The sequence below is a fragment of the Podarcis cretensis genome, assembly GCF_951804945.1.
Source record: "Podarcis cretensis genome assembly, chromosome: 17".
NCBI classification, from domain to species: Eukaryota; Metazoa; Chordata; class Lepidosauria; order Squamata; family Lacertidae; genus Podarcis; species Podarcis cretensis.
Window position 1 is genome coordinate 793528 of NC_137187.1, and position 14092 is coordinate 807619.

Below are 14092 nucleotides of genomic sequence, written 5' to 3' on the forward strand. Positions count from 1 at the left end.
CATGCGGTCCGAGCTTGGAGCAACCAGCTCCACATCCTCACACACTAAGCTCCTCAGGTAGATTGGGGAAACAAAGACTTGCTTACCTAGTCCCTCCCCAGGTGAGCTAAGCCTTTCAGGACAACTTACTCTATGGTCTTAACTCCTTCATGCGTTAATTAGAACTTAAACACGTTGGTTATATGAGGCTGGTTATCCCACAAGTTCAGTGAATGCAACTGAGAGGGAAGGTAGACATATTGATGGCAGCCTCATATGTATCTGCATTGGGTTGCTCTCATGGTTGCCCTATAAAGCAGTGTTTGGGGTGATTAAATAATGAAAAATGGAGGATCAGTGTGCAGGGTCAAGATGCCAAACTAGCCCCCATCTGTGACTTTCATCACTGAATTGCTGGGGCTCATAGTCTGAAAAATAAACCACACTGAGTGGGGGGGGGGGGACTGGTGGAGAGATGGAGTTTTCAAACTAGGGGAACAGTTCCACACTGCTCATTGCTGCTTGCTTTATTGGAAATTAGCACAATCCATCTATTTTGCCCCAAGTATTATGTGATGGGCACAAGGCAGCAATTGGATACTGGAGTTGTAGGCAAATTCACTGCAGATTTAATTTTTTTAATTTTTTCGTCAGTGCTAAGCAGGAATTTGTCACATACGAAAGTACACAAGGGCATCCTACATTCCATGCTCATTTGTCCTTAATTGTTCAGCAGTTCGTGCCACACATTTTTAAAAATATTTTTTTCATTAATCTGGGCAAGTTCTTCTCTGAAGCTCAGTAATGATGATGAGCTTCTGTGCCTGTAGCAGGCTCCCTCCCACACAACCCATTTTCTGCTCATTCTGACTTGGGTTACCAAGGCAATGAATTATTGCACATAAACAGAATCTCAAAGGAGGATAAAGTTTCTCACCTGCAAGTTTCTCATGGTGCATGAAGCATTGTGCTGGCCAGCGCCTCTGACGCACCAGTGACCCACCTTTAATTGCTAACCGCATGGTGAGAGTGGCAGTGATTGCTGCTCTTGGTATGCCAGCTTTGTGGTCGTGGGCCGATGAAGGACACAAGGCATCAAGGGATATCAGCCTGCCCCCTGGCTGTTCCCATTGGCTGTGGAACCCCAAACAGAGAGAGCTCACTGCCATTCTCTCACGAGTTCAATTTTTAAATATATATAATTACAATTTAAATGGTGTACAGGTGGAGTGTTGGCTGCTAATGCAATGATCAGTACTTTCTGTTAGGTCGGCCATAAAGAAAGCTGTCCTCATTTAAATTCTCTCGGTCTATTTTGCAAGATTATTGTAAAGAATAAGATGTGGGGAAACCTGAGCTCCTTGGAGAATGGGTACAATTAAACAATGGCACAACTCTAACTACTCTTTAAGCTGCCCTTCCCCTTCTCTAGCTTGCCATTTTCCTCCTTTGAAGTCTCCTCTTCCCAAAGGAGCTATTAAGTGCATACTATTAAACACATTAGTGTGTACTGTACAGTGTGCAGCCAAATACAGATGTAGAACCTTCTCCAAAATACTGAATAATTATTTACTCCTTACCAGGAGAGCTTGTCTAGAACGATAATCTCAATTTTTCCTATACATACTGGAAAAGCTCCAATTTAACTGCTGCAACCTGGTATGATTTGTGCATGTGAAAACAAACTGTTGTCACTGTATTTGTATCCATAACTTCGTTGTATTTTTCCAAATACAGAATTACTTTCTGTCACTTACCATTCCAAAGCAAATGGCTCTATGTTGGAACAGAGAGAGGAAATACTCACATTGTGAACATTGAGTCGTTCATACTTTCTGGATACGTTATCATGTGGAACAAGGCCATAGAACTGTAAGTTTTTAATTCACCTGTTTTCTATTTGCTGGTGTTTTTCTGTGTTTTTTTTTTTAATGAATACCAGTCTCTGTCTATTATATGTGCTGCCTTGAGGTATATTTTTAATCTTCCTCACTTGCATCCATAAAAAGTATTTTCAACAAATGTATTTTCATGTGTCTATTTCCACCCCAAGAAAAATCTTCTGTTAATCTAGAATTAACAGAAATCAAGGACTTCCAAAAAAGATCTGTGTTGACTTTACACTGCATAATTATTGTTCATATAAGAAACAAACATAGACTCAAAGGTAGGGAAATGCAGGACTTTGCTTTGCAGAAGCCAAGTTGATTCTTCCTTGGCAAGGCTTATTCTTCTGTATGTTTAATAATTCTCTCTTTTAATAATGTTTTCCACCAATTTGCCCATGACAGCTCCCTACCCGCTTTTAATTCATTGCCTTCTGTCAAGGAGGCCGGTTTTGAGTATAATTGCCACTTTCCACCCACAGTTAGGATTATACTCAGTTCAGTTATATCACAATATCCACAACATTTGGGTCGACTTCCTTTAATATTGCCCACTTGGCCTACAAGGTAAAAAAACCCCACTTTACTCAGTTTTTCATAGCGTTGGTTTTGATTTGCAGATCCACAAAGACTCATCCTGGCCCCGTGGTGCACCTAAGCGATAGCCCAAGAGATGAAGGGAAAGTGAGTAAGAGGAACTACAGTATTTTTCTTTTGTCACTCCAACCCTTTTCCTCCAAGGAATAGCCTTATGTAAGAATTATTGAACTACTACTGCCTGGTTCACAAACTACAGCATAGTGAGACTTCTCAAGCGTGTGGACTCCTGGAGAGGAGTTTGCAACCGCTTTGCTTCCTTTTTGATACTACCCCAGACTGAACTAAGTCAGAGGGCTCATCCCACTTTGCTGTCACATGCCTAGAAAACACAGCTCCATGCAGTTTTCAATTTGTCCTGCCACTTTCTCCAGGAAAAGCTGCTCTTTACCGCTGAATTGGAGTAAACCTCAATCCATGGAAAACCCATTTGCTGTTTGTGCTGGTTCAGTGGTAAAGAGCGTTTTCCACCCCACGCAAAAACAGCAGAACAAGCAGAAGTGTGGTTGAGCCCAAAGTTTGACTAAGTGTTATGTCCTAACCTGGGCTTGTGCTTAAGCGCTCTCTCCTCACTAACTGTAAGCTCTAGCTAGGAACACTCAAAGTTTGGCTTAGCAGGCTGTGCGAACCAGGCTATTAGATACTAAGCAATGTGCTTCAACTGTCTTCTGTGAGTCAAAAACATAATTTTATTTAACTGGAAGCATTTACTTGTGGATTTTGTCATGTGTATATTAGTGCTTGATAAGACTCGATCTTTTCTTTTCTTTTAAGTCAGTTAAATTTCTTGTGCTTATGAACTAACTACTTAGTTAGCCAATATAATATTACAGCATGATACAGTTGATTCTAAACTGCGTATACAATTTGTAATAGAAATGTTCCCTGATAATAATAATCTTACTGGGCTTTTTTAAAAAGTCTCAATAGTTCTTATGACCACTACTTTGCTGAAACTGAAAAATGTTTTAGCTAGCTACCATCTGTTTCAGAATGGCATAGAAACCCTGTCAAAGAAAGAGAAAACCACGTGATGGGTAGAAGTTGTATAATTAGACATTTTTTGAATTAGTAATGCCCTTTTAAGTGGTTGGGACAATTTCTGTAAAACAATGTTGGGGGATATGCATGGCTTTTCTAATTTCTGACTTTCGAAGTACAATTTTAAAAATTATATTAAGTCACTAGAGGTAATATTTTATGGATATGTAACAACTTTTTAAGGCTAGATAACCAGCAAGTCCCCCACCCTCGAAGAGCTGCTGTTTTTAAGAAACTGCAGTTCCCAGGGTTCTTGGGAAGTCAATGTGAACTGGATGTGCCTTAAATGTATGGGGTGCATCTGCCTGAAGATGCACTGGAAAGTGTTGGATAACATTTGTTTGCTGCACTATCATTTGATTTCCCTCAAGCATGTCAGGATGAATCCTCCTGAATGCAGGTCTTTTGGAAACGACCAAGGTCCCAGCACCACAGTCATAAACCTGTGAATAAATTGCAGGCTTGCTGTTTGGCAGATTTATCTGAAGAGTGCTATCAGAAGATGTAAATGGCTTGTCCTAAAGACTGCGATATATATTTATGATAAATAATTTATGATAAATGATTACAAAATAAAAGACAAAAAGGCAAGAATCGAGAGCTGTCCCTCTTTGTATGAATAGGCTCAATGTTGAGTATCACATGTAGGCCATGGTATCTGAAGAAAACACGATAAATCATTTTGCTCTGCAACTACTTTTTTCGCCTCTCTCCCTGATTGATCTAGTAACAACTTCAGCCCTATGGAATACACATCTGTAGATTTGAGAAAAAGATTGACAGTGCAGAAAAAAGCAGGGTTCATCACAGAGACACAGTTATGCTCTTAAACTGAGTCACCGGGAGATGACTCAGTAAACTGGAACGGGCAGCTGAAAATGTACCTTATTAACACAGTCATCTGCACTGTGATAAACTGACATGCAAAAGTTAACTGTTCTGGATTGGCAAATTTTGGGTTCCGTTGAGTTCCCCTGACAAAGCGGTGAAGGCTAAGAGACTAAACCACAACTGGGGAAATAAGAACAGACCTTGACTGCTGCTCATTGCTAGCCTAAGGAGCTTCCCTTCAGGCAACACGATAAGTCAAAAATGGGTAGCTTAGTGCGACGCAGCAGCAAATTGAACAGGGAGGAATGAAGTGACCCTTTGTGCAGGGTTCCCTGCTGGGAACTGGCTTGTTTGTTTGCACCAAGCAAGATTGAATTCCCTGTGATGCCCAGGAGTTCAGCCCTCCTTTCTGCAGCCACATGCGATGTCAGGTGTAGGACAGGTGATGCTGTTTCATGGACCAAATGGATTGGCTTGGTTTAGCATTATGTGTGAATTTATCCACTGTGTGCTAATTGAGTATGTCTGGCTTTGAGGTCCTAGGCTGGAGACAGGCAACACTTTAAGAGAGCTGGAAGTGGTATGATAGAAGCATTTCTTCCCATGCTGTACGTCAGGGATAGCTATTGTGTTGTCCACAAGATGTTGTTGAAGCCCAACTCCCTTCATCCCTGCTCATGGGCCATGCTAGCTGGGGGAGTGTCAGAGTCCAGCAATATTTGAAGGGCACCACATTGGCTACCCCTGGTGTACATAGTATTTTCTTGTGTCCCATTTTTGCCTCATGTAAAAGGTTATGCAAATTTACAAACAAACAAACTACAAAATGTGCGAACGAGAAGCCAAACTTGATGTGATGTTAAATACGTCCTTGAATGTAATAAAAAATTAAAAAATAGTCCAGTAGCACCATCTCTAAGGTGCTACTGGATGATTTTTTAAATTTTTTATTTCAACTGTGTCAGACCAACATGGCTACCTACCTGAATTTTGAATGCAATGTTCATGTTTTTAAAATGCAAATAGCATCAGAATGGGGCGGGGAGTTTCCTTCCCATGTAAATAGCAGTTTCCGGGGAGAACTTCCTTCAGGAATGAAGCAGGGGAGGAAAAGTTTAGATTCCCACCTACATACCTGCAATGGTCCTGATAAAACATCACATCTGGTTTGGCCCAGAGACAATAGTGGGACAGGAGAAAGAGTGTACTTATCAGGAGCTGCAACAACTCTGACATACCATCTTCATCTCGCTGAAAAAACCAAAACCTATTGTCTGTCTCCAGCCTTCATTGTGACACCTTCCAGAGACACAACAGATAATGAATATTATGCAACAAGTTCCATTCAGGTCTCACAGAGCATTTGGAAATCAGAGAAACAGGTAAGGCAGAACCCAAGCAGATTATATTAGCATAGGACGCAGCGCTGTTTCCACTGAAGTCAAAACAAAACCTGTTGATTCCACTTGAGTCCAAGTGGTTTTCTGAGTGGTCTTTGCTCCACTGCTTTCCCCTAGAAAACCTGCTGTTTAGGAGTAAGAACAAATGTCAATCTGTAGAAAACCAGATGGCCATTTGTTCCAATTCAGTGCTAAAGTTTGGGTTTCCCCAGGGGGAAGGACTGGGGCAAACACTGGTTGGATAAGCCCCAAGTAAAATTGCAGCTTGAGTCATTATTCCTACTTAGTGTCTTCCGTTAATTAAGTTGAACTGTTGCCTGTAATTAGGAAAATAATTCTTCGCAGTGGAATAAAAGCAGATTTTCTTTCTACGCGTACCTCGACTTAAAACACCCATTTTCTTTTCTGTAAAAGAAAATTGTTTTATGCATGAAAAGATGCTAAGGATATATAATTTAAATAAATAGTTAAACGAAAACAGATAAAGAAGCATTCAAAATAAATGTTTCCTATATTGCCTGTGCTCTGGCGACCTCTAAGTTAGTTTCCTTCAATGTGTTATACCCAGCGCAGCATTTGAAAAGGGTCTGGAAACTGCAGCTGATGCAGGATTCAGTGGCCTGGATGCTGACTGGAGCAAGGCAGTTTGACTAAATCTACACCAATCTTAGTGTGACTGTGCTGGCTACCAATTAGTTTCCGGTCCCCATTCAAAGTGCTGGCTTCGAAATATAAAGCCTTTTGCTGCTCAGTACCTTAAGGACCACCTCTTTCCACATGAACCAGTCTGGACTCTCCTTTGTGTGCCGTTTCCATAGGAGTTGAGGAAGGTGGCAACATGAGAACGGGCCTTTTCAGTGGTGGCTCTCCGCTTGTTGAATGCTCTCCCTAGGGAGACATGCCTGCCACCATCACTCTCTGTTTTTAGGCGCCTGGCAAAAGCCTTTCTGTTTACCCAGGTTTTTAGCCCTTAATTTGGAGGGTTTGTGCTCATCTTTTTTGTGGGGTGGAGTGGAACTGCATTTTAGGTTCTTACTTTATTCTTTTTTATACTTGGATTTAATGTTTTGTTTTGTTTTTACACTGTAAGTCACTTTGAGACACTTTTTTTTTTTGGAAAATGTGACAACGAAGTGTAGTAAATCATAAGATAATTATAATTTGAAAACATAATTGTTTTGTTTTCTCCCCCCCCTTTAGCTGTTGATAGGCTATGAAAATGGGACTGTGGTATTCTGGGACTTGAGATCCAAAAGAGCAGATTTAAGACTATACTACGATGAGGTAAGCTATTTATATTTACTTTAAAAGCACAACCCAAATGTTTGGGTGCGTTGAAAAAAATGCTATTAGTTAAAAGGGGTCAATTTTCAAAAATGTGTACAGTTATTGTAGTTGTGTCAGGGGGTCTACGTAGACCACTGTAAGCAGATCAAAACATGTAAAGTAATGGAAAGTATGGATAATTTAGATGGATAATAAGTATTGATATGCAGTTGTAAATATTATCATTAGGACCCATGTGAGGGATGGGGGGAAGTCAGGAGATTCAATCTCAATATTTAGATTTGGAATTGTTTTTTGTTACATGTTTATATTTTTAAAAAATCAATAAAATTTTATTTTTTAAAAATAGAGTTGGTTAAGATTAGGTTGCTGATCTGACTATGTATGGCAGTTCTGTGTTGATTACTTCCTCTATGAGTTACTGCTTGAATTGTTGTGAATTTATATATAAAAAAGCTTATACAGGCTTCTCAAAGAAAGGCAAGCATAACTTTCACTTTATTTGTATTGCCTTACTGATACTATTTAGGGAAGTGGGTGGCGCTGTGGTCTGAACCACTGAGCCTCTTGGGCTTGCTGATCAGAAGGTTGGCAGTTTGAATCCCCGCAATGACGGGGTGAGCTCCCGTTGCTCGGTCCCAGCTCCTGCCAACCTAGCAGTTCGAAAGCACACCTGCGAAAGTAAATAAATAGGTACTGCTGCAGCAGGAAGGTAAGCAGCGTTTCTGTGCGCTGCTCTGGTTTTGGTGTTCCATTGCGCCAGAAGCGGCTTAGTCATGCTGGCCCCATGACCCGGAAAAACTGTCTACGGACAAACACCGGCTCCCTTGGCCTGTAAAGCAGGATGAGCATTGCAACCCCAGAGTTGTCTGCGTCTAGGCTTAACTGCCAGGGGTCCTTTACCTTTACTACCTGATCATGTCTGGTCAGAATTAAAATTCTGGTAACAACTTTCACATCCCTAAGCAGTCTGGAGTCTTAAGGAGTACTTTTGCCTATATGACCCTGCCTGGCCTTTCAAGATCAGTGGTGAAGGCCATATCATCTGCCCTTCGTTAGCAAAGGTTTGATGGGTGGGTACCAGGAGCAGGACCCTGCTGAATTTCCTACCCAAGAGGTAAAGCAGGCTCCCTCCTCCCTGTTTTTAGTCGAGTGTGTCTTCCCCTTGTGCATTGTTCTGCTCTCTGGACACCACCACCCTGAGCTAATTTTATGTGGGGGGGGGGGGAGGAGAGAGGGGAAATCCCGTTGCGCTAGCCAAGTTCCTTTCATAGGGCTTCAACTGATGAAACTCAGGGCATCGGGCTTCCACTGATGAGAGTTTCTGACTAAGCTTGAGGAAACGCTTTTTGACAGGAAGAGCTATTTGACTGTGGACACTCCTCCTTGGAGGCTTTTAAGCAGAGGTCGGGTGGCCATCTCTCCTGGATGCCTTGGCTGAGATCCCTGCATTGCAGGGGTTGGACTAGATGACTCTCAGAGTCTCTTCCAACTCTACAAATCTATGATTCTGTGGGGTGCTTTAGGTGAATCCTGCCTACTATGTTTATTTTCATGTGGGACACTTTAGAAAATTAGTTTGAAAAGTGGACTACAGTCGTACCTTGGAAGTTGAACGGAATCTGTTCTGGAGGTCCGTTTGACTTCCAAAACATTTGGAAACCAAAGCGCGGCTTCTGATGGGCTGCAGGAGTATCCTGCAGCCCATCAGAAGCTTTGGAAGAAGTGTCGGATGTTCAGCTTCCAAAAATCATTCAAAAATCGGAAGACTCACTTCCGGGTTTCGATCATTCGGGAGCCGATTTGTTCAGGAGCCAAGGCGTTTGAGATCCAAGGTACGACTGTATAAATAAAATAGTAATATGGAGCTGATCTATATTAGCAGAATACTTATGAAAAATGTTTCTTATTAGTAGCTTATTTTGTATCATTTTGGTTTTATGTGTACATGTTCCCTAGAGCTGAATTATGGCATTTGGATGGTAAAATAGAGAGGATATTTTAAGCTTCTAAGGTATAATGGTTTTATTGTCAAATATAGACTATTTTGCCTGTCATTGCTAATATTTTAATTTTTTTTTAGGCTATTCATTCTATTGGCTGGCATAATGAAGGGAAGCAGCTGATGTGTAGTCATTCTGATGGCAGCTTGACTTTGTGGAATCTAAAAAGTCAAAGCAGACCTTTTCAGATAATTGTTCCACACGGTAAGTTATGGGGGGGGGGGCAGACACCAATCCCTATTTGGTCACACAGAACAGGGACCATAATCTTGACCTTCTAGATAGTAGGTAAATAGGGGGCAGATTGTTGTTTCTGGGGGCAAAAGAAGCAATTTACTGCTGTACAGAATTGATTACCCTGATAACTCAATGAAATGCAATGGGAGGATTGCTAAATTTGAGGTGGGATTTTCGTTGCACCATTTACCTGATTTTATGTTGTAGCTGCTTCACCTAATCTTGATTGCCATTGTAAAGAATATGTCAGGGGAATGAATACCGCCACCATCTCTGAAAAGAGAGAAAGTCTCCAGAAATGGGTCCCGTATGAGGTGCAGACTGCACCAGCTGCTCTTGGGATATATCCCAGCAGAGAACGATGCACCCTTCTATTAGTCTAAATATCTGGGATAAATAGGTCAAGCTTTGCCTTCAAGTAGGGAGAATTGCAGCAGTTTCTGAGTTCAGGCCACAGAAATTGGTTTATCAGCACCTATCTGTTCTTCTTAGCTCAGGACACCCCATCCATCTCTGGATGAACTACTGGCCTGGTTTCCTTTTGACCAGGTGTGGGGAACCTTTGGCCCTCCAGATGTTGTTGAAGTACAACTCCCATCAGCCCAGCAAGCATGGCCAATGGCTAGGGATGGGAGTTGTACTTCAGTAACATATGGAGGGCCTGAGATTCCCCATTTCTACAAGTTGTGACCGGAAAGGTCGGTGAATGGTCACAGAAATCAGACAGCGAGAAATATTTGAACATGCAATCAGCATTGGAAACCCACAAAATGCTCACAATTGTGTACAGAGATGAAGCTGTAACTCGAAAGACAGTGTATGAGTGGTTTAAGTGTTTCCATGAAGGGTGGCAAACCATCAAAGATGACCCTCAGTCTGGCAGACCATTGATGAGCAGAACGGCAGCAAACACATGAACGGAAATGAGTTCATGAGTTATTGATGTGGGATCGGCGTTTGTCCGTCCAAATGATGGCAGAAGAATTGCATATTCTGTTTGAAATCGTTACTGAGGTTACTGAGTTGTCCCATCCTCCATATTCTCCCGATCTGGCCCCACTGGATTTTTCTTTTTCCAAAACTGAAATCTGTACTGAAAGGGCACAGATTTTCCAACATTTCACACGTCCAAGCTGCTGTGACAAGGGAACAATGCAGTACAGAAAGAGGACTTCTCCAGAAGTTTCTAACAGTTCTATGAACTTTGTCAACGATGCACTGTATCAGAGGGGACCTACTTTGAAGGTCTGTAAGGCATGTATGTTCAAATATTTCTTGCTTTCCAATTTCTGTGACTGTTCACTGACCTTTCCGGTCACACCTTATATTTTAGACTGTAAATGTTGCCTCCCACCTGACACCCATTCCAGGCAAAATCTGGTTCATTGAATGGTAGGAATCTACAGATAATCACTACGTGGAATGTTTTTTTTTTTAATGCACAGTAGGTTATTGTTTCCACCCTGGTTCTTAAAGAATAACCCTGAATTTAATAGCCAGTACAAGCAGTTGTGATTTTTGCAAACGCCCTGGCCTTAAGGTAAAATAAATTTGCTATTTCTGTGTGAACTTTTAACAGGTAAGATTCAACGAGATGGGAAAAAAGTTGAATCTTGTAAACCAATTCTTAAAGTAGAATACAAGACCTGTAAAAATAGGTAAGTAGGGTTCCCCCCCCCCCCACATTGCCCTTTACTGTGCTGGAAGCTTAATCGCATTAGTAGCTGTGCTGAACCTCACATACATGCTGTTTCTGGAACACAGAGACTGGCAGAATGCTGTAGGTTCCATGTCCACTCTCAGAAAAAACAGCACACAGTCCCAGCTAGACTCTGCCCCATTTTCAAACATAGGTCTAGAGAACCCCTTTAGAGCCTATGCATATGCTGTGGACTTCCACTTCGTACCTTCTGGAATAGTTGTCCTAAAAGTTTCTGTATTGCAGGCCTTAAGGGGGAGAGCCCCTAGCCTCACTTCCCAGCATATTTCCACATGAAAGTGCTAGAAAATAATTTGCTTGAAGCAGAGCTGCTAAAAACAGCAGGCAGTCCTGGGATAAATGGACCGGTGGCCTGACTTGTATCAGGCAGCTTCATAATTAAATCTTTTCGCTACTCCGTTCCAGAACCCTACAAAGATCAGTGCGAGTCCTTAGAATTTAATCACAATTTACATACAGACTGCATTCCTTTTTTGCAACTTGCAAAAATATCTGGGCTGAAAGTCAGTGCAAAAATCTGAAACAATCATTTATTTATTTTTTCATTTCTTCTCAATATAGTGAGCCTTTTATCATTTTTTCTGGTGGACTTTCTTATGACAAACCTTGGAGAAGACCTAGTCTGACAATCATGCATGGAAAAGCAATTACAGTACTTGAAATGGATCATCCCATTGTCGACTTTTTAACTCTTTGTGAAACTCCGTACCCAAATGGTGAGCGTGTTTGTGTTACAATCTTAGCCAGAGGTCTGAAAACAAGTAGTGACCTTGTACTCACAGGAAAGCTGAGAGACCAAAGATAGCTGGGTTGGAAAAAATCCTCCAATAATTCCAGTCTCAAAGGTTCTGCCGCCCACAGTTGATCTAGGATTTTGCAGAACCGCCTCATTGTAGGCAGATTTTGTGCCTTGTCTATGGGAATGTGTGGAGCAGAGAGTTTGTTCATACTAATATTGTCAAAAGTTACTGAAGTGTCTCTCAGTTTAAGTGTGTGCATCAGATCTGATCTGTATGTGCCATAACAGCAGAGTTACCATAAAAAGTACTTCTGTGTTGTTTGGGCCACATGTGGCAGCGGGAGCAATGTAATAGGCTTCCAATGTGGATTTTCTGGATTGCATGGTGACTACCTAGGTGGCACCACAATTCTTCAATGCCCCACATGAATCAAAGGTGCTCCAATGAAAACTGGTTGGTTGGCATCTGTCTGTCTCAGGAGACAATGGAAGAGTGGACCTTTGGGATGAAGTTGGAGAGTTACAGCTCCTGCTGTGGTTCTAGAGACCGATATGGGAGAGACATGGTTTGTTGCAGCTGAGGCAGATAAAGCCATCCCATTGTGCCGATTCAGGTGTACCATGGTGTTTCTTCTTTCTGTATAGTCGTACCTTGGTGAACAGCTTAGTTCCCAAACGCCACAAACCCAGAAGTACATGTTACGGTTTGCGAACTATTTTTGGAAGCCGAACGTCCGACTGGGCTTTCGCGGCTTCCAATTGGCTGCAGGAACTTCCTGCAGCCAATCAGAAGCCGCACTTTGGTTTTCAAACATTTTAGAAGTCGAACGGGCTTCCAAGGTACGACTGTACTTCTTTCTGTACTCCTCCCCATGGTCATTCTTCCTCTGGTCGCTGCTGCAGATACACAACTTGACTGTCTCCAAGCGCTGTAGTCGTCTGCAAGGGATTCCTACACTGCGGGGTTAATGTTGCCAGCCTTCTTGTCATGTTTGCAGACATCTTTGAAATGCAGAGTTGGTCTGCCAATGGGCCTGGTGCCTGAAGCCAGCTCCCTGTAGAACACGTCTTTGGGGGTCCTGACATCTTCCATTTTGTGGACGTGGCCAAGCCAACATAGCTTTTGCTGAGACAGGAGTATGAACGTGCTGGGAATTTGGGCTTGGGAGAGCACATCGTTGTCTGAAACTCTGTCCTGCCATGTGATGCCCCAAATCTTCCTGATACAGCACAAGTCAAAGGCATTGAGGCGCCGCTCCTTGTCTTTATACTAAAGACAAATTTATAAGTTCATAACAATCAAGTTTATGACCAAAATAACATCCTCTCCCCATCAGTGTTCCAAACAGGCTTTTTCCTTTTTAAAAATCATTTTATTAATTTTTCTGAACCATAATTAACAACAGCATAAATTTCAACTCATGGTACAGCTCATAAGGCAGCTACATAACTTACAGTCCAATAGTTCCCTTCCCGTTTCCCACATCCATACCCTTTCTCTCCCTTTTCCCATTATAAATCTTCCCCTTTCCTTCACAGGGAAGTCTTATCTGCATCAGTAGGGATGTAGTTTAACAGCATTTCTTTCAGTTTGGAAATCCCTCTTCAGCTATTCAGAAACCTGCCTAAAATCCTTCATTTTGTGAATATATATGATCTGGTTATTATTTAATGTCATAGTTCACTAATATATGTGCTTAATTCTTGATTCTTAGAAGTGCAAGAACCCTACGCTGTAGTTGTACTATTGGAAAAAGATCTCATTGTCGTCGATCTGACTCAAAGCAAGTAAGTATATAGTCTGCAGGATGCTACAACTCATTTGAATGAAGGTCAGCTTTATTTATTTATTTTATCCAAGCTTGGAAATATAGAATAACAAAGACAAGCCATCATGTGTTAAAAAATAAACAGGCTCAGTTTCCATCTGTAATTGTGTAAAATCCATCTTTACATAATTACATAAGTACATAATTTAGAGTTTCTTGCTGTGTAATCACTTTTTATGTGCCTTTCCGAAGCTTGTTGAGTTTTTTGTTTTCCATTTTCCCAATTAGAGGGAGGTGGGAAGAAAATATTCTGGGATTAAAGTTCCAAGTGATAAATGTACTGTTTTTATTACATAAAAGTTTGTGACTGTTGTTTTTTCTATGGTTTTTTCCATAACTTTCTTGCTTATCCCACGCTCTTTAGTCTTGCCACCTCAGGTCTTTGCAAAGAGTTGAAAGAGAATGAAGACCGGTCCCTCATTTTGTTGGGTTAACTTGGTTCCCATCACTCTGATTAAAGAGAGGCAAAACTGCCTTATAGTGGAATTTATGTTCAATTTATGTTCAATTTATCTTTTTAAAAGTTCTGATAAGCTGTCGATT

At 41.5% G+C, this 14092-nt stretch overlaps 1 protein-coding gene across 3 annotated transcripts in view; it reads left to right on the forward strand.

The window, feature by feature from the left end:
• STXBP5L (syntaxin binding protein 5L) overlaps positions 1–14092 on the forward strand; it is a 68842-nt gene that overhangs the window by 15775 nt on the left and 38975 nt on the right. For all 3 annotated transcript variants that reach the window (XR_013834517.1, XM_079960233.1, XM_079960234.1), the window contains exons 5-11: positions 1717–1851; positions 2486–2549; positions 6935–7018; positions 9105–9228; positions 10841–10919; positions 11543–11697; positions 13436–13508. Coding sequence is in view for 2 of the 3 variants with exons in the window: in XM_079960233.1 (XP_079816359.1) it covers positions 1717–1851; positions 2486–2549; positions 6935–7018; positions 9105–9228; positions 10841–10919; positions 11543–11697; positions 13436–13508 (714 nt within the window). In the remaining variant the exon portion in view is untranslated. The remainder of the gene's footprint in view (positions 1–1716; positions 1852–2485; positions 2550–6934; positions 7019–9104; positions 9229–10840; positions 10920–11542; positions 11698–13435; positions 13509–14092) is intronic.